Below are 27,768 nucleotides of genomic sequence, written 5' to 3'. Positions count from 1 at the left end.
CCACTTCATCCCGAGTGCCCACACAAAGGGCCTGGCACATAACAGAGTCTTAGTGAATGTTTGAACAATAAATGAATGATAGAGCTAAATGCACATGCTGATGCCTTTCATAAGCTGAGAGGCAGGGAAGCAACGTTATGCTATCACAGTACCTTGACAGACTGGGGCTGGCGCTGTCCACTGTCCCAGATCAGCACATCGAACTGTGTCAGCTCCTCTCAGTGTGAAACCCTTAGCACAGTGAAAGCTACAGTTGCTGTTGTACTGAAACGCTCTCGAAGACAGGGAGCAATCCATGGTTCCGTGGACAGGACTCTCCAGAGGCTCACAGGCAATGGCTAAATGGAAAAAGTGATTGTCTGATACTGGGCAGTAGAAAGGCTCAATTCTTTCTCAGAAGAGCCCCTTGAGAGATGCCCCATCTTTTCGACCCACACTGTCAGTATATGCAGAGCCCTAAATCCTCCTTTGTCGAAAAGAGGTATGTGCCGGGAATACCTTGCCATGTCCCTCTTTACCTGGATCACTCACCTGCCCTTCAAGTCTCAGCTTAGACTTCACTTTCCTTAAGAAGCCTTCCCTGCCCACCCCAGCTCGGGCTAGAAGCTCTTCCAGTGTGCTCCCTGTTCTTGAGCTGTTCATGCATTATTGTAATTCTGCCCCTTAGACCACAGTCTCCTTGAGGCTGGTGTCATTCATCCAGAGCTGTATTCCCAGAGCCTGGCAGTGTTTTGGACATTGAAGGTGCTCTTTAAATATTTACTGGCAATATCTGTGAAATTGGATCTGGAAGGAGGAGATATAGAGCAGGCTGGACTTTTAAGGAAAAGGCTGGAACAACATAGCTTATTGTTGGCACTCTAATACCGAGCACTATTAAATGATCCTGAAAGAGCCTTGTCTCTTGAACTCAGGATGTCATCCTAATCAGACTGCAATTGCCAAGTGAGTGCAGCCCAAGGTCGGTTCCTGAGCACAATTAAGCCCCGAGTGACCTCATCTCTGATAAAGACTGGCTTCCTCCTGCTCTTCCTTGACAAAGCATTTCATCTCCAGGATACTCCTGGAGTTTATCAGAGTATAAAGACTACCTGTACACTGTGACCTTAGAGCTCTCTTTTTTACAGAATCAGGGCATTTAAGAACCAAAGACCCTCTAGTGTTTCTTTCTTACTTGGCAGATGAGAAAAGTGAGGTTCAGAAATTTTAAGTGACATCCCTAAGGTCTTACATGTAGAGAGTAGTAGAGCTGGGTTTATAATCCAGGTCTCCCGGGAATTCCCTAACCCAACATTTAATTTCCCCCATCCTAGTCCCCATTTTTGCTTTAGAAGATGAAGGTGTGAGGCAATTACACAGCATTCAGTTTTGTGGTATTAGCTAACTGCCTAGAATTGTGTCACACCCTCTTTTTCAATGCAGTGTTCCTTTGATCCTTTGTCAAAGGCTACCACTGAGGGCTATGATGAGCAATCTCTCTCTGTGTCCTAATAGCCACTGTTCTGACTCCATCTGAAGTGTAGGAAGGACACTGACCCACAGCTTCTATACACCAATGAGGCAGGGAGGGAAAAAAGAGGCAGAGACAAAGGCTCTCTGCGAGGTACGTTATACAAGCTATTTAATTGTATACTTTTAATATACTTCATTGAAGCTCCTTGCAATTCGTAGCTCATTTCATGGAGGAGAAAACCATGCCTCCCAGATGCTGAACAACCTGTTTCAGTGCCAGAGCCTGGAGGAGGTCACCCTGATGTTAAGAGCCCTTGATCTTTCCACTGTGCTGTGACTCCTTCCTGGTGCACTGGGGGCTGCTAATGAAAAATCCTACCCTCGAAGGCTGGCAAGGGTGCAGTCCCCCAGCCAGGGCCAGTGCAGCAGAGTGTGTCCCAGCCCCTCACTCGATGGTCAGGTTCACATTCAAATTTGTAGCTGGAGCCATTGCAAAGGCAGTGAGGGGATGGACACAGTCCAGGGTTCCTTTGCTAGGGGCTTCCGGGAGCTGACACTGCGTAGCTGGAGAGAACAACCAAGGACAGAGAGAAAGGTACTGAGGAAGGAGAAAAACCATGCCCACAGCTAGAGAGCAATGGTGAATCCACCTCTGGAAATCCAGGTGGCGCTAGGAATCTGTAAGGTTCAGGAGACCCTAGTGATGTTTGTCCAGACTTGTATGTAGTACCAGGCTTCAGGGGGACCTAAACCTCTTTAAAATAAAAGACTCCTTCAAGCTTTTTCTAATGTCCTTTATTCCCTTTACTGCTATAAACCTGTCCTGGTAGGTCTTCTAGTGTCTACTTACAGATGTAGATGCTACCCTTTCCCTCTTACGTGAAATTTATGAATGAGGTCGTTCTGAAATTGCTTGAGGACAGTGAGTTTTGGGGAAAGGAGGACTTTTAAATGTTGTTTTAAATAAGTAGTAAAATCAGCATCTTTTTTTTTTTTTTCTAGAGCCTGACACTCTTTTCCTATCCCAGATGAACACAATCTAGCTGAGTGGTAGGTAAAAGGAGAGTCAAGTTGTGGTGATTCAGGCCAGTTTCTCCATAAGCTAGCCAGTTTCATCTGTGCTCCCATCAAGAACCAGGTGCAGTGGACATTATACATCCCCAACTGCCTGAAACTCACCTTGACACACTGGAGCTGGGGCTGTCCACACCCCCGAGGCTGTGCACTGCACCACCTTTGGCCCAACTAATGCAAATCCCTCTTCGCAGCTGAAGCTGCAGCTGGACTGGTGCTGGAATGCTTTTGCAGAGTGGAAACAGGTCATGCTTCCTTGCTCAGGAGACTTCAGGGGTGGGCACTGGACAGCTAGAAACAACCACAGAACAATGGCATGAGACCTTAGATTATGCCTAGCACCTTGGAAGCCTTGAGATGCCGCAACAGCTGTCTGCATCTTCCCAAAGTGTCAGGCAGGTGATGAACTTTGGTGATTAAATGGTACTTTCAATAGCTGTTTGGAAAGATCCAAGCATCCTTTTGTTGTTTACTTTTTAAAGAAGCAAGGTAAAATTATCAAATTAATAATACCCAACCCCTAAATCATTATGGTACTCTGTTCACTTTGCAATTAATGAAGGGAGAAGGACCCTTTTGTATTGCTTTTGCCTGAGAATCAAGAGCTAAACTGACTACCTCACTCCACAGATACAAAATCATGAAAGTTAAAATTAGTGTTACTCGGGTTGACGGGTAATAGTCATCAGCAGAATTTCCCATCTAATGTAGATCCTCATCATTTCCCTTGTCTTTGAAATGGGGGAAGCTTGTTCTCCCCTCTGAAATTCTAGTTGTGAGTGAAGATGGGAAGCACTGGGTCTACGTACCTACACACTGTGGGGGCGTATTCGTCCAGATTCCAGAAGCCAAACATTCCAGCTCACTGGGTCCATTCAGTGTGTACCCTTCAGCGCAGTGGAAGCTGCACTGTGTGTTGAAAGGGAAGTTTCCCAGAGGGTGACTGCAGTTCATGAGCATGTGCTGAGGGAGGTCAAATTCGCTGCACTCTGTGACTGTGGGGACGAAATATTGATTTCTTTCTTTGCGGGTGGAAAGACAATGTCAGGTTTGCTAAAAACTGAGCTGTTTGTATAACCCACCCAAACCAATCTCCCTGGACTTCTAACCCAACCTGTTCATCTTTAGCTTTGTATTGGTTGCATCTTGGGAAATAATCATTCTTTCACTGGTTTTTATTCCCAACAAGCAAAATTAGCCTGAAAGAGTTCTCTTTGTTTTACTGCCTTTTCATTTCCCCTTTACCTTTGGAGATTTGGGGAGGAAATGCTCTCTCTAAGAATAAAGTGTTTTAACCCAGAGTGTGTGTCTCTGACAACTCGAGTGAGGCAGACTGACAGATGGTAGAGAGAGGCCCTGGGACTAGCCTTTACTCACGGGAGCAACTCCAACATGATTTTCTTCCTGGCATCGCCTCTAGCACAAGACCAATGACCACGATACTCTCAACAAAATAGTGGCCTCACCATATTCACATTCTGGTCCATAGAATCCAGGGTAACAGGAGCAGGTGTAGTTTCCGATGGTCTCAATGCACTCTCCTTGCTTGCTGCAGGACATATCCTGGCAGGAGGCTGCATGGGTACAGAAGGGTCAGAATCATGGGCGTTCCAAGGAGGTGTGAAGAAAAGCTGGACTCATTCCAAGTCACAGACTTAGTCCCACTTGGGTAAGCTTGATCTAGCCAGACAACAGAAAAACCACAGCACCCCCTGGAGAGCCAGCTTGTTCCCTGTGAAGGACACTGTGGGAGCCTGCTGGAGCATTCCCTGGCTTCTATTTTAGGCTGCGTTTAGTGTTGCCTGAAGAGGGGTTGCCATGTGTGGACACAGAGGGACAAATGGAGCCACCAATACATGTGTAGACAGTGAAACTCCTCTGTGTGGTACAAAATAGTTGTGGCTTTTAACTAAGAGCGTTCATAGAGTTGTATTTTTATGGAAACTCCTATGATAAATATCACAGCATGGAGGTTAGGAACCAGGGGTGGCCGGGGTCCTGCATACATAGTCAGAATCCATGCTCCACTCCCTAATATTATGTGACCTCAGGCAAGTTACTTCTTTGAGCCCAACCTGCCCACTGTTAGGGCCAGATTTCTTCCATCTTTGGTCTAAGTCTATGCCTGACACCACGTGGCGGAGGTGGCTGAATGAGCAGCTGAATGAGATGTTTAAGACCTACTCATGGTCAAGGACAAATGACCTTATGGGGAACTGTGTCACAAGTCTAAATATGCCAGATTTAGATGGTACAGAGATGACTGGCCTGCCAGGCCCTCCTCACTAAGTCTATGCCACTTGGGTGACAGCACAGAGGAGGGGCAGAATTTCTTTCCTGTAAGAGACTTGTTGAGGGTGTATGTACTATGCCCTTGGTGGTAGATTAGTATTAGAATTGATACCATGAAAGCACTGAGAGTGTTTTTATTGATGAGGTCACAGCTGGGAGCAAGGTCTGTGGCTGGACTCTTTTCTGGTGGTGTTACCTAAGCCCAGCCAACCATTGGTCTACATTGGGGTCTATCACAAGAGGAAATCCATATGTCACATAGCGGGTTGTGCTATTTGGTCTCTATATTCCCTCTTAACCCTGAGATGCTGTAGCTCTATAAGCCATGCAGTGTTCTACAGCAGGAAGTTCTGATGGCAGCCAGTGAGTTTGGTGAAGCTGCACTGAACCACTGGGAAGGGTTCCAGGTAAAGAGAAGATGCAGGAAGCAACAGGAGCTCCTAAATAGAAGTTTGGTCCATGTCTTCCACCCTATTCACCTTGACCCACCAGTGCCTTATAGTAATACCTGCCTGCCCTATGCTCTCGGAGAATAAAAATTTTGTTCTGACTGTAGCTTCCTCAGGATCTCAGATCTCTAGGAATGGAAAAACAGCCAATGTTCTGTATTCTATTCCATTTCAGGTTAATAACTTATCTATTTCTTGGATCTCCAGGAAAGAACAAAATGGTGATTCAATGAATCAATCTTTTTTTTTTCCTTGACACCTTGTTCTGAGGTCTACAAAATCCTGACATTTAGGGAATTATTCCAGCTTAGTTTTTTAGTTGCAGTGTAGTGTACCTATCTATTTCTCATCTATCTCCCACAGAGAACTGATCGTTCCCTACATTCTTTACATCTTGGACAGCAAAATGGCAATCCATGCCTAGAGTATTGTATTAGTGGAGGTGGAAGCCAACTGTGTTACGGTGAAATTGTACCAATTAGTGATGCCTGCCATTGTTGCAGCCTAGAGGGGTGGCCTTGTTCATTATCATTCATGCCAGTAATTTGCAATCTCTTTTCTTCCTTGCAAACTTTATTGAGGAAGACTATCTTGCAGATATGGAGGCTGAAGTTTGAGTGGGGAGGGGAAGCAGTGGCATATTGGAACCTCTCGTGGCAGCCAAGATAATCTGATCAGGACAGTTGTAGGGAGGCACAGCCCAGGAAGGGTAGGGAGCTGACTAAGAGAGCAGTAGGATGAGCTAACACTCTGGTAATGTCTGTCCTGGCCTATAAAGAACAGGTCATTATTTTATTTATTAAATATGATAATAAGTTATTTGTAAAACGAGATCTGACTACATGACAATGTGTGTATGGATATGTTTCCCCTCAGCTAGGAGGCTGTATGAGGAGAGGGAGAAAGTACAGGGAATACTCTATACTCTGTATTCTGTTCCATTGTTGTTGAGGGCTTCTGAGGGGAGGTGTTTATAATCTAACAAATTTAGAACATATATAGCAGAGTGTGGCATCTGTAAGATGATTTATTGAAGAAGAAGCTTCAGAGTATTCAGGACTCTCTTGTCCAGGGCAATCCATACTCTCCCTAGCTACAGTGTTTGTATGCTACCCAGGGCAAGGTGGGCTCCTCTGGATGGGAAGCCACATCAGAAAGATGGAATCAGTTCTGGCACGAGGTGCCTGACCACAGGAAGACCAAGCTTTCACGCAGGTCTGCTTACTCTGGAATCTGGAGAGTGGAGAATCAAATATACTCACAGGATCTCACCTTCAGTTACCTCTTCCCTTTCCTCACCCCTCATCCCCTACCGAAGCCCAATGGACCTGGAGATACGTTGCTGTTGAAGGGAATCTGTAAAGCACTGTCATCCTTGGTCATGTTCTCAAATTGCCTCCTGAGAATGTTGAGCAAAGAGTGTGGTTGCATATGTGGCTAAAAATACCACCTTTGGAGTAAACATGAATTTGAAACTGGCTCCATCATCAAGGAGCTTAGAATCTTGGGCAGGTTCTTGAACAGCTCTGAACCTTTCCCTCATCAGCAAAATGAGGGCAGTAGAAGGAGCTGATTGATGAGGTTCTCATGAGGACTAAATGCAACTAATACTAAATAGACTAACGACACATGAACTAATAGTAATGCCGGGAACATACTGATGGTTCGATAGGTATTCGTTACAACTGTATCTCCTAGAGGCAAGGCCAAGTTCCCTCTCAACTTACACAGTCTCTTATTCTAGGGCACAGTGGTACAAAAAAGCTCTGGACATAAATTTTAGGAGACAAATCTCCTGAGCATCTATTTCATCAATTATAAATTAGAAGGGTGGACCAGATGATATTAAAATTTCCTTCTGGCTTCAAAAGGCCAGTTTTCTCTAACCCTGAACTTCAAGGTGCTCAATAATGCTGATTGATTGACAGTTTACTCTTTGTTTTCATGTCCCTGACTTTGAGACTCAAGGTTATTGACTCGGGGGCTATATTAATGAACCAGGGAAGGCATTTTTTATAAACAGTCAGATTTCAGAGCAGAGAAGGCCCTACCTGTATAGCACAGTGCCCGCTTTTTTTTCCCACAGGGCTCATCATTCCACTTGCCGGGGGCTGACAAACTCTTGATGTAGATCTCCACGCAGTCCTGGTTGTTCTTCTTGTTGTTGGGCTCGTTGTCAGCCCAGTTCTCAGCCTCCTTGGTGAGAGTCTTTTTGGTTCCCACCCAGGTCCATTGATTGTTGATCTTTCGGATCCCAATCCAGTAGTAAGAACTGTAGTAAGGTATGGCCTCATTGAGGTAAGCAATCTCATTTTTATTCTGGATAGCTACTAAATCCGTGTAGTACTTCTGGCAGAACGCCCGGGAATAATTCCATGAATATGATTTGTTGCTGTAGTGATAGGTCCACGCTGCCACTTCTTTCTGGTTAATTAGCTCTAAGTAAAGGAAAGTGTGGGTCAGGTTAGCACCCCTAATGAGAAGGAGATTGTGAGCATAAGTACACTTCTGTGTAGTCAGATGAGTTTGACTAGAAGACAAACACCAAAAACATGACCTTTTTATGTCTCATCTAGTTGTTTTAAGGAAAAAGAGTGGTTTCCATCTTTTACTTGAAAGTATACATTAAGTCGGAATAAGAAAATGTCCTCTTCTGAGGATCCTTGGTATTCAAGAGCTGGAATCATAAGATACCAGAGTTGGAAGGGACCGTAGAGGTCATCTAATCTTCTCCTTTTATAAATGGGGGAGACATTACATAATTTGCCCAAGCCAAAAGTAAATGACATGTAAAATGTCTCAATGGCTGCCTCATATCTCCAGGTGCTACCTCTTCACAGGGAAAGTAAGATGCTTTATGATCTGGCACCTACCTGCTGGTCCAGCCTCATCACCCACCATATTTACTTTTTTAGCAAAACGTTAAGTCCCACTTCCATGCCTTTGCACGTGCTCTTGCTGCTCTTCTGGCTGCCCTGCCCACTTTGGCATGGTAACTTTCCTCCCTTACTTTCCTGACTTCTCCAGGTGGGCTTGGTATTCAGCTCCCACTGCACCCTTCTCTGTCTCCATCTCCCTTACTGCCAGGTATTGCAGCATCTGTCTATATGACATGGGTCGCAAGTGCTAGATTTTGAATCCTGATGGTGGTCTCCTTTTACCTCTGGATTCTTAACACCAAGCACAGAGCCTGGCACTTAACAGGCATTCGCTGCATACTTGTTGGGTGAAACACAACAGGTTTGTGGCAGAGGCTCATTGTCCCTGCCGGTTTGCAATCTTACACTCATCCCACTGCTCTGGGCTGTTTCCCTTTGATAAATTACTCTACTTCCTCCATCTCTGCTTACTCACTTGTTAAAATAGGGCTTAAAACAGGCCTTTTAAAGAGATGTTTGTGAACTCAAGTGAAATAAAGAATGTGCCCCTTAAAGGTATAAAGGGCACTATGGTGCGAGGTATTGTTATCCTAGCAGGTGGGAGCTCACCCCAGCCAGAAGAGGCCAGTTCCCATGTGAAGAGGTGTACAATGTAAGCAATCAAACCTGGAAATGGCTCTATTTCCTGTTTATAAAGTCTCGTTCCTATTCAACCTTCTTCTTTGCTGCCCACAAGAGGGTCGTTTCCGTTGGTCCCTCCCTCACAGGCACCTCTGTGGCATTTTTTTGCCTGAAGACTTTATTCTGATGTCACCAGGGCTGCATACTGGCTTGCATGGACTCTAGGCAGTTTTGCCTTTGGAGTTCCCTTCCTCGATAATAAAATATTAAACACTGTATTTTATAACTGCATTGGTATAAAGATGAACATATTAGTATTATACACTAAAACATTGGTGGGGGCCTAGAAGGAAATGATTTTTAAAGAAATTAAGGCATTTTTATGGGTCCCTAAACGTAACGTGGGCCTGTGTCTATTGAGTCTAATGGATACGTTGGCCCTGGGTATATCTGTTTACGTTCTTCCTGAAGCCTTTTCTACCAATAGGATGGTGTCGGGTACATTTTTCCTCCAGGAATCTGGGCTTGAACTGTTTTCTAATACCTCATAACAACCGGCTGCCATCCTTAACTTCTCCCACTTGAAGTTACCCTAACCACTGAGGGCCAGGTGAAGGGTTAGCATAAACTTTACCAGAGATCAGGGCACTGAAGCAAAAGAGTTGGGTGGTTCTGAAGACCACTCTCTGAAATCTCCAGTTCCAGATGGCTTTTAGGCAGCTGGCCTGTAATAAGAAAAGAAAACTTCCTTTTAGTATCCATGTGCAATCACTGTGGCCAAAAACTTCTGGTTAATATCCATGGTATTGAGTTACAATCCTGCCTGTTTCCATTAGGGGGTGGCTCAAGCCTTCTGCTCCCTTTTTATTTCTCACTGCTCTGGTTGAGTCCTACCCCAGTTGGACACTGCATCAAGGCTCAGGACAAAATTCATTTCTACATTCATTCCACAAATATTTATTGAGGAACTACTTTGTGCCACTAGTATTTGCTTTTCTGACATAGTTTGTAATATTTATGTAAATAAACACTGTCATTATTATTATGCAATAATCTCCCTTTAAGAACTGGTATGCCATACCCAAGAGTGCTAAGAAGTCACACAGAAACTCCATGATCCGTACGGTTGTCTGACCTATACTTGTATGTACAGAGCATCAACTAATTGTGCTGTGCTATGTCGTCTATCCTGTATTATTGATCTATGTTTTCTTTTCTTGCTTTATCATTTCAGCATATATCTATAATATTATCCAATGCTTAATGTATACATGTATATATACATATATATTTAATTTTATTAATATATGAATAATAAACTTATTCCCCTTGGATCTATAGCAAGTATGATTTCTCATGAGCTCCCTTCTGTTGGGATTTCATCAAATCTATTAACATTTTTAAAGTGTTTTTAGACAAATAAGTTCTGTAAATGTTCATCCAACACCCTCATGTTACACATGAAAATACTGAAGGTTGAAGAGTCTAAAGTAACATTCAAAAGGACAGAAGCAGAGCCTGACTTTGAAACAAGAGCTTTTTCCACTTTACTTTTTTACTTTTGTAAACCTCCAGGCTTTCAAATCCATGCTGCGTTGTTGTCAATGAGAGAATATGTGACATGACCAAGCCTAGCTGCTGCATCTGTACTCATCCAGAGCTACCCCAATATAACCACCAACATAAAAATTGTGCGTTTGCTTTGCAACTGAAGCTTTATTGCTCTTCCAGCCAGATTGCTACCCCAAACCCTTCCCATATAGAAATTCTCAATTGCCACAGCTGGGCTCCAGAGATGGATGATGTAGGCTGTATGGGGAGGGTGGGTGGTGGTAGTGTGTGTGTGCACGTGCACAGTGCATATACACTGTTGACTACAGCCAGACCAGACAGTGAGGTGGATACAACACAGATCAGTGCAAGTCTCCCAGATAGTGGCGTTATCTTTGTATAAGAAGCCTGGCACTTTTCCATCTAGGAGTTTCTGAATATTGGCTTTAATAAGCAGGCACATTTTGTGTTCTTATGAACTAGGACACTGATCAACCGGCCTCTGCAGTTGAGGCCTCTGGCCTCAAACACTGGGAGTATCATAATGTTACGATTTATGGTGCTGTTTATTTGCACAGGAAGTATGGTGATAATCCCTTAGTGGAAACTTAATCCCATGGAGTTCTCTGTGGATTGTATTATATCACCAGCTATTATTAGTACCATATTTCTATTCAGTACCCAAAGAGTACCATGCCAGGTTCTACAGCAGAAATCTTTAAACCAGAATGAGCCTGGCTTCCCAAGGGGTACACAGACAAGGAGGATTTAAGTAAATCTGTGTTCAGGTTCTCAACTCCAACATGTGCAGTTTCCTAAAACCAATCTGCCTACAAATGTGTCCTTCTCCCATTTTATAAAAGAAATCATACCTTTTATAACTTGACTCTTATTTATCATTAGGCCTTGCCTCTGTATGTGAAAAACATCAGTGGGTGTGCCAAACAGAGACCATCCAAAATATTGGTTTAGATCTTGACAACTTGAATGCTTCAAATGATAGTGTAACAAGTCTGTTTCAAGTCCAGTGGTTTCCATTTCTCTCTTTTCATCAGCTTTGATGAAGACCCACTTAAGTTGTCAGATGCTAGACCATTGACTAAATGTTGATAATACATCACTATGTAACTTGGGACATGAAATTTGGAAGGAATTCAAAGAATTGAGAGACATTGCTATAATAAGCTTCCATTTCCATTTACTTAGTCATATGAATAAAAGTCCTTAATGCTTAAAAATCCTCAAAAAATGAAATTTAGGAATAGAATTGATGCTGAACTTGTTTGATTGTATCAATAAATAATATTCATACAAGGTTACATGAATAGGGAAAAAGCCCCTCTTCTCATGTAGAGATGCATCTTCAACAGCATTTTAAATAGGGAAGTTTCAATTACTTATCAAAATTTGTAGTATGTTTATGCTATTTTATTTAATTGTGTACTAAAAGTAATTGTCAAGCTAACTCAATCAAAAAGGTGAAAAATTTAGCAGAGATGTATGGTTTCAGAAAATTGCATCTTTTACATTTCAACTTAATTATGTTTTTATTTGTGTAAAGAAGTATGATATAGTGATCAATAAAATACTTTAACCTTAAAAATGAATTAGATTTAAATTCTGTAGAGGAAGTGAAATAGAAATAGGTATTAAAGAAGAGAAAATGAATAATATAAAATTCCCTATTATTAGAAACTAGTTTATGTTTTTTTTAAGTGATAAGTGTTATCAGATCACTATGGTATTTTATTCCATTGGATAAATCCTAGGGAATGATGTTATATTTATTTACTGTAAAAGGCCAATCTTTATAATGTACTGGAAATTCCATCTTTTATTTAAAAACTTATGATGAAAAATTTTAGCTCTCCACTTAGAAAGGTTCAAGAGGTTATTTAGTTTTTCAGAATTTTTTTGGAGGCACAGAAGCAAAACTATTGCTGGTGAAGAGGACAGTAGTGTAGCCTAATGAAGGGGACCTCAATATTTGCCTTTGAAACTCTACTGCGTTTCTTCTTGGGTAGATTGGAGGAGGATCGCAGTGTTTTTAATCTAGTGGTGCTCTCCCTGTGCCCTTAGAAAGTGGTTTTCTTCCTGTAGAGAGTATTTCTAGGGGTTTCTCTGGCTTTGGGACCAGCTCAAGGAAGTGTGTTGGGACAGTGACCAGGTGAGGCTCCTATTCCCTATCTCCATTCCCAACTCCTCCCACTGTCCCAACAGAGCTGTTTTATGTTTTAACTTGTTTGTTTAAACTTTTCAGTATGGTTTGGTTTAAACAAAATATATATAGAGAGAAACAGAGTGCTAGTTTTGAACATTTTAAGGTTTTAGAGGACTGGTAAGTGCTTCTGATCAAGACATAATAGCTAAGAAAGGAAAATGCAAGTCATTGTGTGTCCCCTGCTTTAATCTGACCATACTTTCCTGTTTTTTAAAATCAAATACCAAGGATCACCTCTCATAGAATGTTTGAGAGCTGTAGGAAACCGTAAAGATAACTCCAGATCAATTAGGCATTTCTCCAGCATTCTTCAGTGGGTCTTTTGGACCATGGATGCTCAAGATGGGACCACCATCACTGCCTATCACTGAGACTCAGCGAATTTAGATGATTTGCCGAAGCTTCCGTACCAGAATGTATGTTGGGTTAAGACAGTGATTCTTATTTTCACAGAACTCGTGTACTCCTTTGAAAGTCTGATAAAACCCATAGTCAGGATTCTTTTTTAAAAAATTGCAGACTTGCAACTTTTTAGACAATTTCAGAAGGTTCATGGACTCCAAGTTCAAATCTCTGTTAACTGTAAAGCAGCACCTTGACTCATTGGCAACTGACAAGGGTTTTGTGTGTGGGTGTGGAGGATGAATGATGCTTAAACATCTTCATTCGAGTAATAATTTCCCTCTGAAACTTGCTTGGGGTGGGTAAGCCTTTTCACATCTGTCCCTGCTCTCACTGTCATCTTTAGGACAGGGGTCTACATTGGTGAACAGTTAAGGACTCTGTCCTGGTGTTTGTTACTGAACAAGTTAAGTGTTGAAACACCAGGAAATGCCTCTCTAGGAGGAGCAGCCCATGTGCTCTGCTAATTTTCACTTTAATGTTCTTTGGCAACCTGCTTCAAACTGGAAGTCACTGGGAAGGAGTCTGAGATGGGGTCATTAGAATAACATCCTGTGCCTGTGTAAACCTTCATGAAGGCTGCTTTGCACCGTGGTAATCTTTAATTTTACTTTTCAAATAACTAAAAGTGATTGCAGGGTGAAGAGAGAGGCAGAGACAAACTAGAAGGAACCAGAAGTGTTTCTCCCTCGACCTTTGCATAGAAAGAGGTAGTAAATGCCAGTAGGAATCCCATGGCTGCCAGCATTCTGGGTGGCTTATAAAGTTGGCAGGAATGGTACCATAGAAAGGCGATTGTGGGACGGGGGCGGAGTCAAGATGGCATACTATGAGGATGTGGAATTCGCATCTCTGCACAACTAGGGCACCTACCAGGCACCGGTGTGGGACCACGGACACCTAAGGGGACGGGAGGAACCCCCAGCAACCGGGTAGGACATGGCGCATTGCGGGGAGTGAGGGGGGAGGAGAAGGGGGGCGGGACAGGACTCGTGCCCCTGAGGGGCGGCTGGGGGAGGGGAAGGGATCCCACACCTAAAGGGGGAAATTGGGGGACCATTGGGAGGGCAGAGGATCAAAGGGGAGCATGGCCAGTTTTCCCCTGCCCACTTGGGCCCCGGGAGCCTGCTGAGGTCCCGGGCCTGATCCTCTGCCCACCAAGGCCCCCTCCAGCCGCGCGGGGCCTGAGGGAGTGGGAGGGAGGGAAGGGGGAGCAAAAGTAAAGGCCGGATCTCCGGGACCCGGACCCCTGAGGGGTGACAGGGGGAGGGGAGGAGTTCCTACACCCAGCGGGACCCACCCATGGTTAGGGGTCCAGCGGCGATGGGGGAGACCCTGGGGGAGATGGTGGGGGAGGGGCGCGGAGGGACAGAAGGGAACACAGCTAGCGCTTTCCCTGTCCGCTTAGGCACGGGGAGCCTGTTGGGCTCCAAGGCCTAATCCTCTGTCCTCGGAGCCTCCCGCAGAGCCCAAGACCCGCACCTACACCCCCCACCCAGGGCCCTACCTCTACACTTGGAGACCCCTTCTGAGACGCCCTCCAAGGTGCTGGGCCTAAACCCCACCCACACGCCCTCACCCAGGACCTTGCCGCCAAACTGGGCAACTCCACACTCCCAGTGCTGTCTCTCCCCTTCCGCACAGGTCCTAAGCAGAGGCCCCGCCCCGTGCTTGAACTCGCCCTGCTTAGGCCCTGCCCCCAGGGCCTTTTCTGGCTGCATGGGTCCTGAGCCTAGGCCCCGCCCACCCCTAAGGGGTGCTACTGGCACAAAAACAGAAATATAGGTCAATGGAACAAGATAGAAAGCCCAGAGATAAACCCACGCACATTTGGTCACCACCTTATCTTTGACAAAGGAGGCAAGAATATACAGTAGAGAAAAGACAGCCTCTTCGATAAGTGGTGCTGGAAAAAATGGACAGCTACATGTAAAAGAATGAAATTAGAACATACCCTAACACCATACACAAAAATATACTCAAAATTGATTAAAGACCTAAATGTAAGGCCAGACACTATCAATCTCTTAGAGGAAAACATAGGCAGAACACTTCATGACATAAATCACAGCAAGATCCTTTTTGACCCACCTCCTAGAGTAATGGAAATAACAACAAAAATAAACAAATGGGACCTAATTAAAAGCTTTTACACAGCAAAGGAAACCACAAACAAGACCAAAAGACAACCCTCTGAATGGGAGAAAATATTTGCAAATGAAACAATGGACAAAGGATTAATCTCCAAAATGTACAAGCAGCTCATGCAGCTCAATATCACGAAAACAAACAACCCAATCCAAAAATGGGCAGAAGACCTAAATAGACATTTCTCCAAAGAAAACATACAGATGGCCAACAAATGCACGAAAAGATGCTCAACATCACTAATCATTAGAGAAATGCAAATCAAAACCACAATGGGGTATCACCTCACACTGGTCAGAATGGCTATCATCAAAAAATCTACAAACGATAAATGCTGGAGAGGGTGTGGAGAAAAGGGAACCCTCCTGCACTGTTGGTGGGAATGTAAATTGATACAGCCAGTATGGAGAACAGTATGGAGGTTCCTTAAACTACAAATAGAACTACCATATGACCCAGTAATCTCACTACTGGTCATATACCCTGAGAAAACCATCATTCAAAAAGGTATATGTACCACAATGTTCATTACAGCACTATTTACAACAGCCAGGACATGGAACCAACCTACATATCTATCAACAGATGAATGGATAAAGAAGATGTGGCACATATATACAATGGAATATTACTTCAGCCAGAAAAATGAATGAAATTGAGTTATTTGTAGTGAGGTGGATGGACCTAGAGACTGTCAGACAGAGTGAAGTAAGTCAGTCAAAGAGAAAAACAAATACTGTATGCTAACGCATATATATGGAATTTTAAAAAGCGGTACTGATGAACCTAGTGGCAGGGCAGGAATAAAGACGCAGATGTAGAGAACAGACTTGATGGAGCAGGGTGACGGGGAAGCTGGGATGAAGTGAGAGAGTAACATTGACATATATACACTACCAAATGTAAAACGGATGGCTAGTGGGAAGCAGCCGCATAGCACAGGGAGATCAGCTCGGTACTTTGTGTCCACCTAGAGGGGTGGGATAGGGAGGGTGGGAGGGAGGCTCAAGAGGGAGGGGATATGGGGATATATATATGCATATAGCTGATTCACTTTGTTGTACAGCAGAAAGTAACACAACATTGTAAAGCATTTGTACTCCAATAAAGATGTGAAAAAAATTTTTTTAAAGAAAGAAAGAAAGGTGATTCTGTTCTCCTGTCTATGTTGTAGACCACAGCCTTGCACTTTTAGAGGCACAACCTACAATGTCCCTCCCTAGACCCTCTGTCTTCTGCCTAGGTCCTGTCTGATTTCTCGCCTTCCTTTACAGTTCAGTTTTCTTAATTTCCTTGCCTCCCCTTTCCTCTGCAGCCCCCAGTCCCACCAGACTACAAAATTGCTCCTGCTGACTTTACCCCTGACATCCGAATTACCAAACCCAATGAAGTCTTTCCATCATTATCTTCTTTGACCTTTCTGCAGCAATAAATATTACTATTTCCTTTTGCTTAAAATGCTTCCCTTGGTTCTTCTCTTGATTCTTTCTGACATCTGGAGCAACTGTTCTGAGTCTTCTCCTGAATCCACGTCAACCCTCTTGCAGAGGTAGAGATAGAGATTCCCCTGGGTTCCTACCTCCCTGGCCCTATTCTCTTATCACTCTTCTGCTTTCCTAGGGCCTCTTTATGGTCATCTGTTTGCCAGTGGCTCTCCATCAGCATCTCCATCCCTGACTTTCCTCCTGAGCATGATGTCTGCAATCCACATGCAAAACAAACATATGAGCACACACAGCTGGAGGCAGCTGCTGGCAGAGGTTTCTCAGGGCAAGGGATATGACTTACTCATGTCTGAATCCCAGCCATAGTACAGAGCAGATGCTTAATCCTTAATAAATATGTTATAGATGAATGAATGAATAAGTGAAAAATGGCAAGGGAATGACTAAAAGTAAGATAGAGGCGTGCTGAATGGGAAAATGTTGGAGAAATATGTGATAATTAGAACTAAGTACAATATGGTTACAGCAGCGATCGTATCAAATGTAAAGGTGTATTATTAGGTAGAAGAGTATAATACGGCTGTGCAAAAAAAAAATATGTTCTCGGCACTTGGTCTCATTCTCTTTGAGTATGAGAGAAACAAGGGGCATGATGGCTTGCATCCCATGTGAGAGAACGACGGAGAAGGACTCACTCACTTAAACTCCATGCGGGTGGCAGATGGGGATAAGTGGAAGAGAAGTGGGGGAATCAGGACCTACCATAGCTGGTGTGTCTCAGGAAAGCCTGGAGAAGCATCAAATAGCGGCAGCTCTTAGAAGAGGGAGAGGTGAAGGCAAATTCCATGTAACTCTCTGGAGTGGGTGTGTCCCTTTGAAAGGCTCCAGCACTGAAGAAGGCTCATATAAGGGATGCATGTTCTTATGAACAGACAGGATCACTGACCCGAGCTCCATAACCTACCTGCCCACAGAGACCCTGAAGTCCTCCATCAGGTGGGACCAGGGAGGGAACACCGAGGATCCCTTCACATCAATCTGCCATCAAATCCTATTGACTTTACCTTCTGATGAGATACCTGGCCATTCTCCAGATTTCCACTTTATTGCTGCAGCACTAATTCAGACATTATCATTTCCTTCCTGGACCAGAGAAATCATCTTCTCACTGGTCACTTCTTCTCAAGATTACCCATCTCCAGTTCTTTATCTCTAATGCTGTCTGAATAATATTCCTAACACAAAATCTGATCATATTGCTTCACTACTTAAAATCCATCAGCTGTTCCTACTCCCTGAGCAGTACATACCAGCTCCTTAAGATGACACTGTGAGACTCTTCAAGATGAGGCTTCTTCCTATTTGTCTAGTCCCATCTCCTGCCATTACACCTCAATTACACCCTGCCCCCACCACAATTCTACGGTGCATTTATAACACGACATCTTGTACTTTCCAGAATGCACGGTATATTCCCCATGTTCTTTTTATGCCCAGAGCGCCCTCTCCTTCTGTGGATGCCTAGCTCTAAAAGTCCAAGAGTCTCCTCCTCAAAGGAGCCTTCCCTATTACCAATCCCTTCCTCCCCACCCCAAGATAGGCACGCCCTTGTTATTTCCTGTGTCCTTTCCCATTATTTATTTCAATAACTGTCGATTTATTAAGTGCCTACAATGTGTCAGGCACTGTTATAGGCACTGGCAATTAAAATGATAAAAGAAGACACGATTCCTTTCCTCATGAAATGTACATTCTGTGGAAGACAGACAATGAAACAAACACCAATATATACACAACAGTACTGAACGAGTAAACATAAAAAATAGAAGACAGTGATAAGTGCTTGGTAGAGAATTAATGCCAGGTTATGTGATAGAGTGACGGGGTGCTTACATTAGACAGGGAGGGAGGTCAGGGAAGACCTCTCTAAAAAGGTGGCATTTAAGCTGAGAGCAGAATGACCAGAAGAAAGCAGTGAGAAGCAGGAGGAAAAGCATTAAAGACAGAAGGAAATGCTAATGTGAAGGCTTTAAGGTGGAAGGAAAATGTGGAGTGTTCAAAGAACATGAAAACATCAGTGTCGCTGGAATGCAGTGAGCAAGGGTAGAAGAGTATGAGATGAAGCTGGGGACAGATCACTCTGGGCTTTAGGAACTAAAACAAGGGGGTGAGGTTTTTGTTCTAAGTGCAAGACAAATGGAGCAGCAAGTAGATTTTAAGAGAGGTAGTGATGTGGTCTGATTGCTGCTGAAAATTGGGAAGTCCTAGAGGTTAGTTGAAAAGAAGTTGGTCTGGAGTCAGATCTTGTGAGTTTGAAATGACGGTTGCAGAAGGGATCCAATTGCCAGGGTTTTGAACAGAGAAGCTTCCTGAATAGATGCATCTAACGATGGTGTTTCTTTTTTGTAATTTGAGGTAATATTTATAATCTGTAGTCTTTCAAATTAAAAAGCAGCAAGTCTACAGGTGGTTTTAAACAAATGATTTCTCTTCAACATTTATTTACATATACTTCTAGCACACTGCTAGGTGCATGGTGGGGCACCGAATAAATATTTGCAAATGTTGGATATTATAATATCTACAAAATCAGTTTGTTTTATCTTAGAAATTTCTTATGGGAAAGAAAGGAAATTAAAGAGAGTCAATGAGAATACAAAGGGGGAAGGCAGATAGGAGAGTCATTGAAGAGACAGAACTATACAACTTGTCGGTGGCAGAGTCTAGATTTTCAAGGCAGTACAACTGATTTCATATTATTTCCCTTAAGTTTATGGGTGATGGTGGTAATATAGCACAGATATCAGTGGCCTCAGCCTAAAGGCAGAAAATGAAACAGTGAAACAAAGAGGTCTATAAGCCAAATGGCAAATAGAAATAAAGACAGGAAGAGGAGCCCAGTACAACATCAACACTAAGAATCAAAGTATACATACATATATATATATATATATATATATATATATATATATATATACACACACACACATATATATGTATTTAGACTCCTGATCACCGTTATTTAGGACGAAATATTAGCATTAAATATAAAGTAGCATATTAAAAGAATTTTTAAGCCATTTGGACCATGGCTGAGCTATATCTCTACAAATATAAAGGATTCATTTTGTGTATTTGACTTTATAAAATTTCTGTTTTGCTTTTCAAACAGAGAAATGAGTCACTTAGAAGACAATGTAATAATAAATTCCACTTATGAAACATCATGTGCCTACCCTCTAAGGTCAGGTCCAGAGTCTTTTCCCAGTACTGCCTGTTATGTAGTAAGTCACTCTGATGTTTGAGGGTTTGATTAATAAGCTTCCACTTACAAAATTCTGAAACTGCACTTTCTAAGAGCTAGCAGCCAGCCCAGGAGAGCGGGAACAACTTAATTACATTTTGAAAAATAGGTAATGGAAGGAAGAGTAAGAACTAAAATCAACAGACCTAAGATGGTTAAAAGGTATAAATGGAAATGAATCCAGACCTGCTTCTTAAGTCTACTCACACCCTGACTAACATTGGCATAATTTAACTGTAAGTTCCCCGTCTAGTGCTCCCCCACTCTGAGATCCGACTGATTGAAAACACCCCGCCAGAGAAACCTTAACATCTTTCCTCAGGTCCTAGGGTTAATTGAAGCCACTCTGAACTTGAAGTTGAATTTTCACACAGAGTTTGAGGTTCCGGAATCCCAAGAGACAAATGTGCTCAAGGGCAAAGGAAGAGGTCTTGTCACGGAAATATTCAAAACAATTCCAGGGCTGGAGTTCTTAGCACTTCATTGCAGAGTTCCAGCCTAGTTTCAGGATGCCAGTGGAGGAACTTCTGAGCTTAAAGCATAGGAGGCGAAAGGGTGGGGATCTTAACTGGGGACCCACGTGGAGGTCTGGGGACTCCCTGCAGTTATACATAAAGCTCAGTGTTTATGTGGATGTCTGCATTTTCATCTGTGAAAAGGAGTTGTACCTTTTGTCAGAATCTCAAAGAACTCCATGATTCAATCTGGTAACATTCCTCTAAAATAGAGGAGGATCCCAAAGAGAATAGACGGAAGAAAGAAATAACTGTTCATTCATTTAAGTTGACCAATACAGGAAAATTATGCAAGAGATAAGACAAAAGTAAACCACATTCTTACATCATTGGAGTTCAAACTCAGGACAGACTCAGACTCCTTCCTCTTCTTTTCATCGTCCTTTTATCCCTATTCTCCCCAACCTGGAAAATTCTCATTACAAGTATTTGAAAATTGTACTATAATAAAGCAAAGAGATGGAGTGAATTGGGTATAAGTGCTCCTTTCTTCTGGTATCCCATAGAAAGGGGCTCAAAAACAGGGACAGTCTGGCTCCTCTCTAGCCACAGACTGCAGGATTGTAGACTCTAGGACTGTATGAGATATGCCTCGTAAGTCGAGGGTAAAACTCTGTGTGTGTCTTATCTAGGGTAATGTTAATGAGTTCAAGAAAGCCTTTTTCCTTGGATCTTCCCTGGATCCCAAATCCCACTAAACCCCAAGAATTTTCTCTTTTTCGTAACAATAACAGCTAACATTTACTAATCCACAACTATGTGCCAGGCTCAGACCTAAATGCTTTTCAGTGTAAACTTAGTTAATCCTCACAATGATGCTACAAAGTAGAGTACTATTATTCTTTCCATTTTATAGATGAGGAAACTGAGTCACTAACAAGACTGAGAGCTGAAGCAGAAATGGGAACTGTGTGAATACTCCACATTAGTCCCAGCAGACTCTTAGGGCTCAGAGAAAGAAATAGGCGAGCTGGGGATGAGAAAACATTTAACTGTAGTCTTGTCCCAGGGCACTTGCTCAGCCTTGCATTCAACCCAGACAGAAGAGCAATCCTGGAGAAGGGGGTTGAGGGTTAACCAAGGTTTGCTCCAAGAGAGTCCCTGTAAGCCCTGCTAGGAAAAACAGCAGCTGTAGAGTCAGAGGACGGAAGTTCAGATCCAGACAACATCAAGCCTAACAGTGTACCTTAGGTAAAACACCTAGCCTCTCTGTAAGACACGGCAGCTTCATTTGTAACATGGACATAGCAATTCACAAGCATGTGGGGAGGGTCAAAGTGGATAGCAGGTTTTGAAATGCTTACAAACTCTGAAGGGCTACTCAACATAAAGCTCCATGATTACTGCTCTTCCTCATTTTCGGAAGCTTTACCTGCCTGACTTAGCTCCAAACCGCTTCAACTCAACCACTTTCCATAGCAAAGAGAAATGAACTTACCATCTCCTCTGTGACACAGCCAGCTTACTGCCGTCTGTGCAGCCCAGACTTCTTATAGTCTTGCTGCCTCCCCTCAGCTGTCAGGCTGTTTAGAAAAACAACTTCCTATTCACTTTCCTGAAAGTCACCACAGCCCTTCCCATGAAGTTAGAATGTAGATAATACAGGAGCAGTGTTGGCAGCTTAGTAATAACAGTCACCGAGGAGGCGGGCCGGGGGGGTTTTCCGACTTCCATGGGAGGTGGTCCACAGACAGGGGTGAGTGCGAATCACTCCTGGACATTCCAGGCTGAGTAGGGTAGGAATCGTACCCACACCCGCAATGGTCAGGTTTCCTTTGACGATAATATGAGCTCCAATTTAAGGTCATATATTGGAAAATTCACTTTGTCTTCATCATAATGTCTTAGTGTAAGTTTTCCAGTTACTGTGAAGTCTCAGTGAATGTTTTCTATTCCAGCAGGCTTCTGACGGATAAGGGACAAATATAGTAACAAAAAATAATTAGGTGGGAAAGGGAAAGCCACTGAGGGTTTTCTGACAGTTGGAGGGGTTGTTGGAAGGACTTTGGGAGTGAAAATATAAAACAGACATGGGTCATTATTAGAAAGGGACCTCTGCTTCTTAAATCAGAAAAAAGATGTAAAAATGGTTAGTGTGGGGAAGTAAAAGGCTGTGTGGCACAGTGGTTTAGAGACCCCACTTGGCTCCATGTATGGCTCTCCTTTAGCCAAACTACTTAAACTCTCTACACCTTTTTTTTTTTTAACTGTGAAATAGAATGATTATAGCAGAACTTCTCTTACAGGGCTGTTATATGATTAAATGAATTGATATGTGGAGAGTGCTTGAAACAATATCTGGTCCAGAGTTAGCACTCAACAAATGTAGGCTATTATTATTACTTTTCAGATTTGCCATCAGACAGCAAAATCAAGTATCAAGCATTTAGTGTCAAGTCAGAAAACCGTAACTCCAATTTATCCCCTTGGAATTCTAGTTGTGCAGTAGTGGGTGTTTTCTTCATTCACTCCATGATTATCATAGCTTGTAAACAGGCATCTCATGGATCGATTAAAAATGGGATAAAATGGAAAAATCTGGAAGTCCAAAGATAAAGATGATTTAAAGAGCTTGGGCCTGCATTTGCACTTGGGAATTTGGGACAAAGAGGAAAGGATTAATACGTGGTAGAAATAGAAAGCCTGGTGAAGGAGGCGGTGATAGAGGAATGGTAGCAGGAGGACAAGGGATGCTGAGAGAGGGGAAAGCACAGGGGACTCTGGGCAGCATGATGCAGAGGTTTAGAGCCAGACTGCCTGCCTCCACCGCCTACAAGCTGTGTGACCTTGCAAGTTACTATCCTCCTGTGACTCAGTTCCCTCAGCTATGTTAACAAATAAGGATAATAGTCATCAGTTATCACCACATGGAAATGTTTGGACAGTTATATGGATATACGTGTGAAGTGCTCAGAACACTCCCTGGGACACTGCAAGTGCCGTGGATGTGCTAGCTATTATTTTTCTAAGACTTGCCTCCACTTCCTCCTGTTCTTATTTTCACTCTCCAGATCCTCTTCTTTACATTGCCTTATTTAAAAAAAAAATTTCTCAGATGGATATGAGGGAAGGTGCTATGTAGATCCTAGGTTCTACCAACAATGTGTTTTAAGTGGGATAATGTTAAATTTTAGGGAATGTGAGGGGAGTAGAAAAGGATTCCAAGGAATAGGAATGGAAGGAAAATACCATTGACTTTGTTTAAAGGCTGTTCAGGCTGAATACCATTTGCTTGAATGGATTTAGTCTATGTAGAAAATCTATATTGTTTCTAATTATGTGGCCACTAAAAACAGGATGATTCTAATATAATGTAATTAGTAGTGTTACTTCTCTGTTTCATATCATGTTTTCTCATCTCTTCATATTGTACTAGAAATTCCCAAAGGGCAGGGCCCCTTTTTATATTAGTCTTGCTTTTCCTGTAATATCTAGCAGAGGGTAAATAGACACTCAACAAATACTTGTTGATTCATTTATTAGATGGATGGCTCTGGGTAGACACAATAAAAGTGTCCCCTCCCATCTTCCTCTCTGAATTCTATTTATATTATTTCAGTGGCGCATTCATATACACAGGAAATATTTAAGCTCCTTCAAGGCTTCAGGCATTGTGCTAACACTAGAGATTCAATAATGAGCAACACCTTTGTGGAGCTCAGAGTTGTTTTATTTAGAGGTGGGGCGTTGGATATTAGATTAAAATCACACAATTAAATGCAAGAAGAAAAAAAAATGATGTGGGGAAACTTTCTAGGCCAGTTGAGGCTTGGAGTAGCCCAGGAGCTACCAGATAGCCACAGTGGCTGGAGGGTTGGGAAGGAAGCTGGGTTAGGGAGCACCCAGACCATGTCGGGTCCCACAGGCCATGTTAAGGTTGTACCTTCATGTGTAGCATCTGTCATCTAGTCAAATAGAAGGCAGTTAATTCTAAGGGAAGTTCCACCTGCACAGCTGGTCCTCTACCCATAGAAGACTAGGGAACTTTCTACAGAATAGTCTGTAGGATGACAAGTTAGAACTTCAAAAAAAGAACATATAGCTTTCCCCCCTCACTGTTAATGTAATACATGTTTGTTGTAAAGAAAAGAAAAACATAGAGTAGGGAAAAAATTATCCAAAGTACTGTCACCAATGGAATTGGAATCACGTTGTATATTCAGCACAAAGCTTTTGTCATTTGATAATATATCATAAACCTTTCTGATACAATATTTCTGCTCTAGTTACAGCGAAAAAAAAAAAACGCTAAGTGTCTGTCACTCCCCTGATGGCTGACATAGTCATGGACAAAGACGTCAGCTCTCCCCACATAGCTTTTGGAAGATACCCTACACAAATTTCATGAACTGCTAACTCTTCCCACTGAAATTCTATTTAAATTGGTCTGTGGTATTATACTCAAGCATTTTGTTTCTCTATCTTTGCTCTGCAGTTTTGAAAGGGAAGGAAAGGCAAGGGAATCAGTCATTGGCCAAGGTCTCAAACAGTAAACATGAACCTTCACAAAACTATCTACAAACATAACCTTAAATAGAAATTAGATTCTCAGGACACATTCCATATTACCCCATTTATGCCCACTTAGCCCCAACCAGAGTTTCATTTATTTGTCCTACACATTTTTGTTATGGCCCATTCTGCGCTATCTTCTAAGCTACTCTCTGAAGACACACAGGTGAATAAGACGCAGTCCCGGCCCTGACGTAGCTCAAAGACAAGTGAAGAGATGGGTAGAGAAACATAATTGTAACAATATGGAGGACACAGTGTATACACACACGTTCTTGTGTGAGCTCCACGAAAAGATATCTGACTCAGTCTGATGACGGCAGTGGAGAGGTGGTTGGAAAGGATGCTTAGAGGAGGTGACCACTGAGCTGAATAGAATAAGTTAGATTCTTTTGTGCAAGCTCAGTGGTTGGACATGCACATACAGAAAATGCTCTAAACTCAGCAGATGAATTAGGAAGTGGTTTTTGTATTAAAAGTATTTTTATCCTTCCAAGAACATATTGTGTCTGGGGCCCTTTGATCACCATAAGTCTGTGATAACCACAAAAGGGTTATCACCCACAGCTGAACGCTAGAAAGACAATTAAATTGGTGACCTGTTTGTACATGAACACCACTCATAGACTCTTTCAAAGTCGCTGAGGAAGTGAAACAGAGATAGTGTTACATTTTTGAGTTACTATAATAGAGCCCCTATTCTTGGGCCAGACCCTATGCTAAGCATTTTAAAAGCTGTATCTCATTGAATCCTCACAACAGCCTTACGGGTTAGTTCCAATCTGCACAGCTGGCTCATCTACTCAGAGATTATTATGATACACATTTTATTAAAAAGTAAATTACAGGGCTTCCCTGGTGGCACAGTGGTTGAGAGTCTGCCTGCCGATGCAGGGGACGCGGGTTCGTGCCCCGGTCCGGGAAGATCCCACATGCTGCGGAGCGGCTGGGCCCATGAGCCACGGCCGCTGAGCCTGCGCGTCCGGAGCCTGTGCTCCGCAATGGGAGAGGCCACAACCGTGAGAGGCCCGCGTACCGCAAAAAATAAAAAATAAAAATAAATAAAAAGTAAATTATAGCTTGGAGGGTTAAATGTCTTGCTCAACATGACAGAGCTAATAAATGGAAAAGATGGGATTCAAATTCAAGTCCAGCTGAAATGACACTACACTAAAATGTGAGTTTTTCATTAAACTCTTTAAAAAGCACTTCAAATAATTCTATGCTCCTGGCTCCTAAAAGGGAATTGTCTTACCAAGATGTATGATAGCCTCCTAGGGATTTGCTCTCCTTTAACAATGAAGAGATGGGAAAAGGCGTCATTTGAGATTTTAATTTGGTGACTCAGTTGTACTTAAACTGTGCTTAATAAGTGTTCTTCTCTTTCTATAGCTGGAGCTTGCTGTTTTACTCTTTGTTATTACAATAAAACTATACTTTTTTAGTTCATCTGTCAATGTAATTAATAAAACAGTTTCCACAGGAAAATAGTCTTTTGCTAAAATGAAAATATAAAAGTAATGTATTATTTTATAAAAGATCCATACCATACAGAAAGACAAAAAAAAAAAGTGAAAATCATCCATTATATCACCCTACCCAAAGATAACCACTGTTAACTTGGTAGGCTTTCAGAATTTTTTAATTCATATATTCACAAAAAGTTTTTCAACAAAAATAGATTTAAGTTTTATTTTTTATATTTTGGTTCTTAAAAGTAAACCATATACTAAGGACATCTTTTCATGTTAATAAATATATACCTACCTCAGCCTTTATAAGGGCTGTATAATATTCCATTTATAATGCACCATAACTTATTTAAAATATCCCATATTGATGAAAATCTTACTATTATAAACAACACTGCAAAACATCTTAGGATATTTATCTTTGCCTACATTTGTCCTATAACTTCTCTAGGAAAATTTCTAGAAGTGGATTTACTAGGCCAAAGTATATTTGCACTTAAAGTGATGACAAATATTATTTCATTATCCTCCAGATAAAAGTATTAATTTGAACTCTCACGAGTAGTATATGAAAGCGTCCATTTCCTCACTTTTTCTCTAATACTCACTTTATCAGTTTTAAAAAACTTGGCCAAGCTCGTAAACAGCTACAACAAAAATCTCATTTTTCTACTTTTTAGGACTTAGATTACTATGGAACTTACCCAATCTGTAATGTTTTGAGAAAGTAACACAAAACATTGGGGCACTGCATAAAGATGCCTTGGATGTCACCTCCTGCCACTTTGCAAGCTTGGGGACTTTGGTGCAGTCACTGGCAGTGAAGCATGAATGGTGGCAGGTTCAACAGAGGTGAAAAACAAATGAAAAGATAGATGTCCAAAACACAAACATGGATTACTCTCTGGGTTTCGTGGCTGCTGCTTTTGTGGTTGTTCAGCTTCTGCTTGCCTGCCTTTTACAGGATTGGTCAGTTGGCTCACTTTTAGAAAATTAGGTTATTTTATTACTGAGTTCTGGGGACTACATTGCTAGAAAATGGTTAAACTCAAAGAGGAGAATTCTGGTAAACATGAACCTGAATAATAAAAACTCCATATGTACTCTGGAACACTTGGCACCCAAATATCTTGGTTATCAAAATGGGTCATTGAATGAAATACATATAAACTCCAGCTGTGACATTAAACAATAGATCATAATATAATAAAGAAGTAGAAAATCAGCAACTGTATAAAGTCATTTAGCTGGAAGTAATCAAATCAAGTCTGAGTTATTGATCCTCAAGTAATTCTGTGATCCTAGCCCTTGATAAGAGGGAATTGTTTTTCTCAGAGATTTAATAGCCTCACTGAGGATTTACTTATGAGATGATGGGGACCCTGAATGACCCTAAATGAAATGTTGGGGTCCCACTGCTGCAAGGCAAGT

General features: G+C 42.3%; 1 protein-coding gene across 1 annotated transcript in view; it reads right to left on the bottom strand.

The window, feature by feature from the left end:
* Positions 1 to 10,356, bottom strand: part of SELP (selectin P) — a 29,948-nt gene extending 19,592 nt beyond the window's left edge. The window contains 9 exon segments of the mRNA XM_060078653.1: positions 153 to 338; positions 1,832 to 1,942; positions 1,945 to 2,016; positions 2,632 to 2,817; positions 3,336 to 3,521; positions 3,993 to 4,100; positions 7,319 to 7,705; positions 9,402 to 9,492; positions 10,327 to 10,356. Coding sequence (XP_059934636.1) covers positions 153 to 338; positions 1,832 to 1,942; positions 1,945 to 2,016; positions 2,632 to 2,817; positions 3,336 to 3,521; positions 3,993 to 4,100; positions 7,319 to 7,705; positions 9,402 to 9,492; positions 10,327 to 10,356 — 1,357 coding nt within the window.
* Between the last annotated feature and the right edge of the window lie 17,412 nt (positions 10,357 to 27,768).

This window comes from Mesoplodon densirostris, chromosome 2, assembly GCF_025265405.1.
Source record: "Mesoplodon densirostris isolate mMesDen1 chromosome 2, mMesDen1 primary haplotype, whole genome shotgun sequence".
NCBI classification, from domain to species: domain Eukaryota; kingdom Metazoa; phylum Chordata; class Mammalia; order Artiodactyla; family Ziphiidae; genus Mesoplodon; species Mesoplodon densirostris.
The sequence above is the reverse complement of the archived record's forward strand: the minus strand, read 5'-3'. Positions and strand labels throughout refer to the sequence as shown.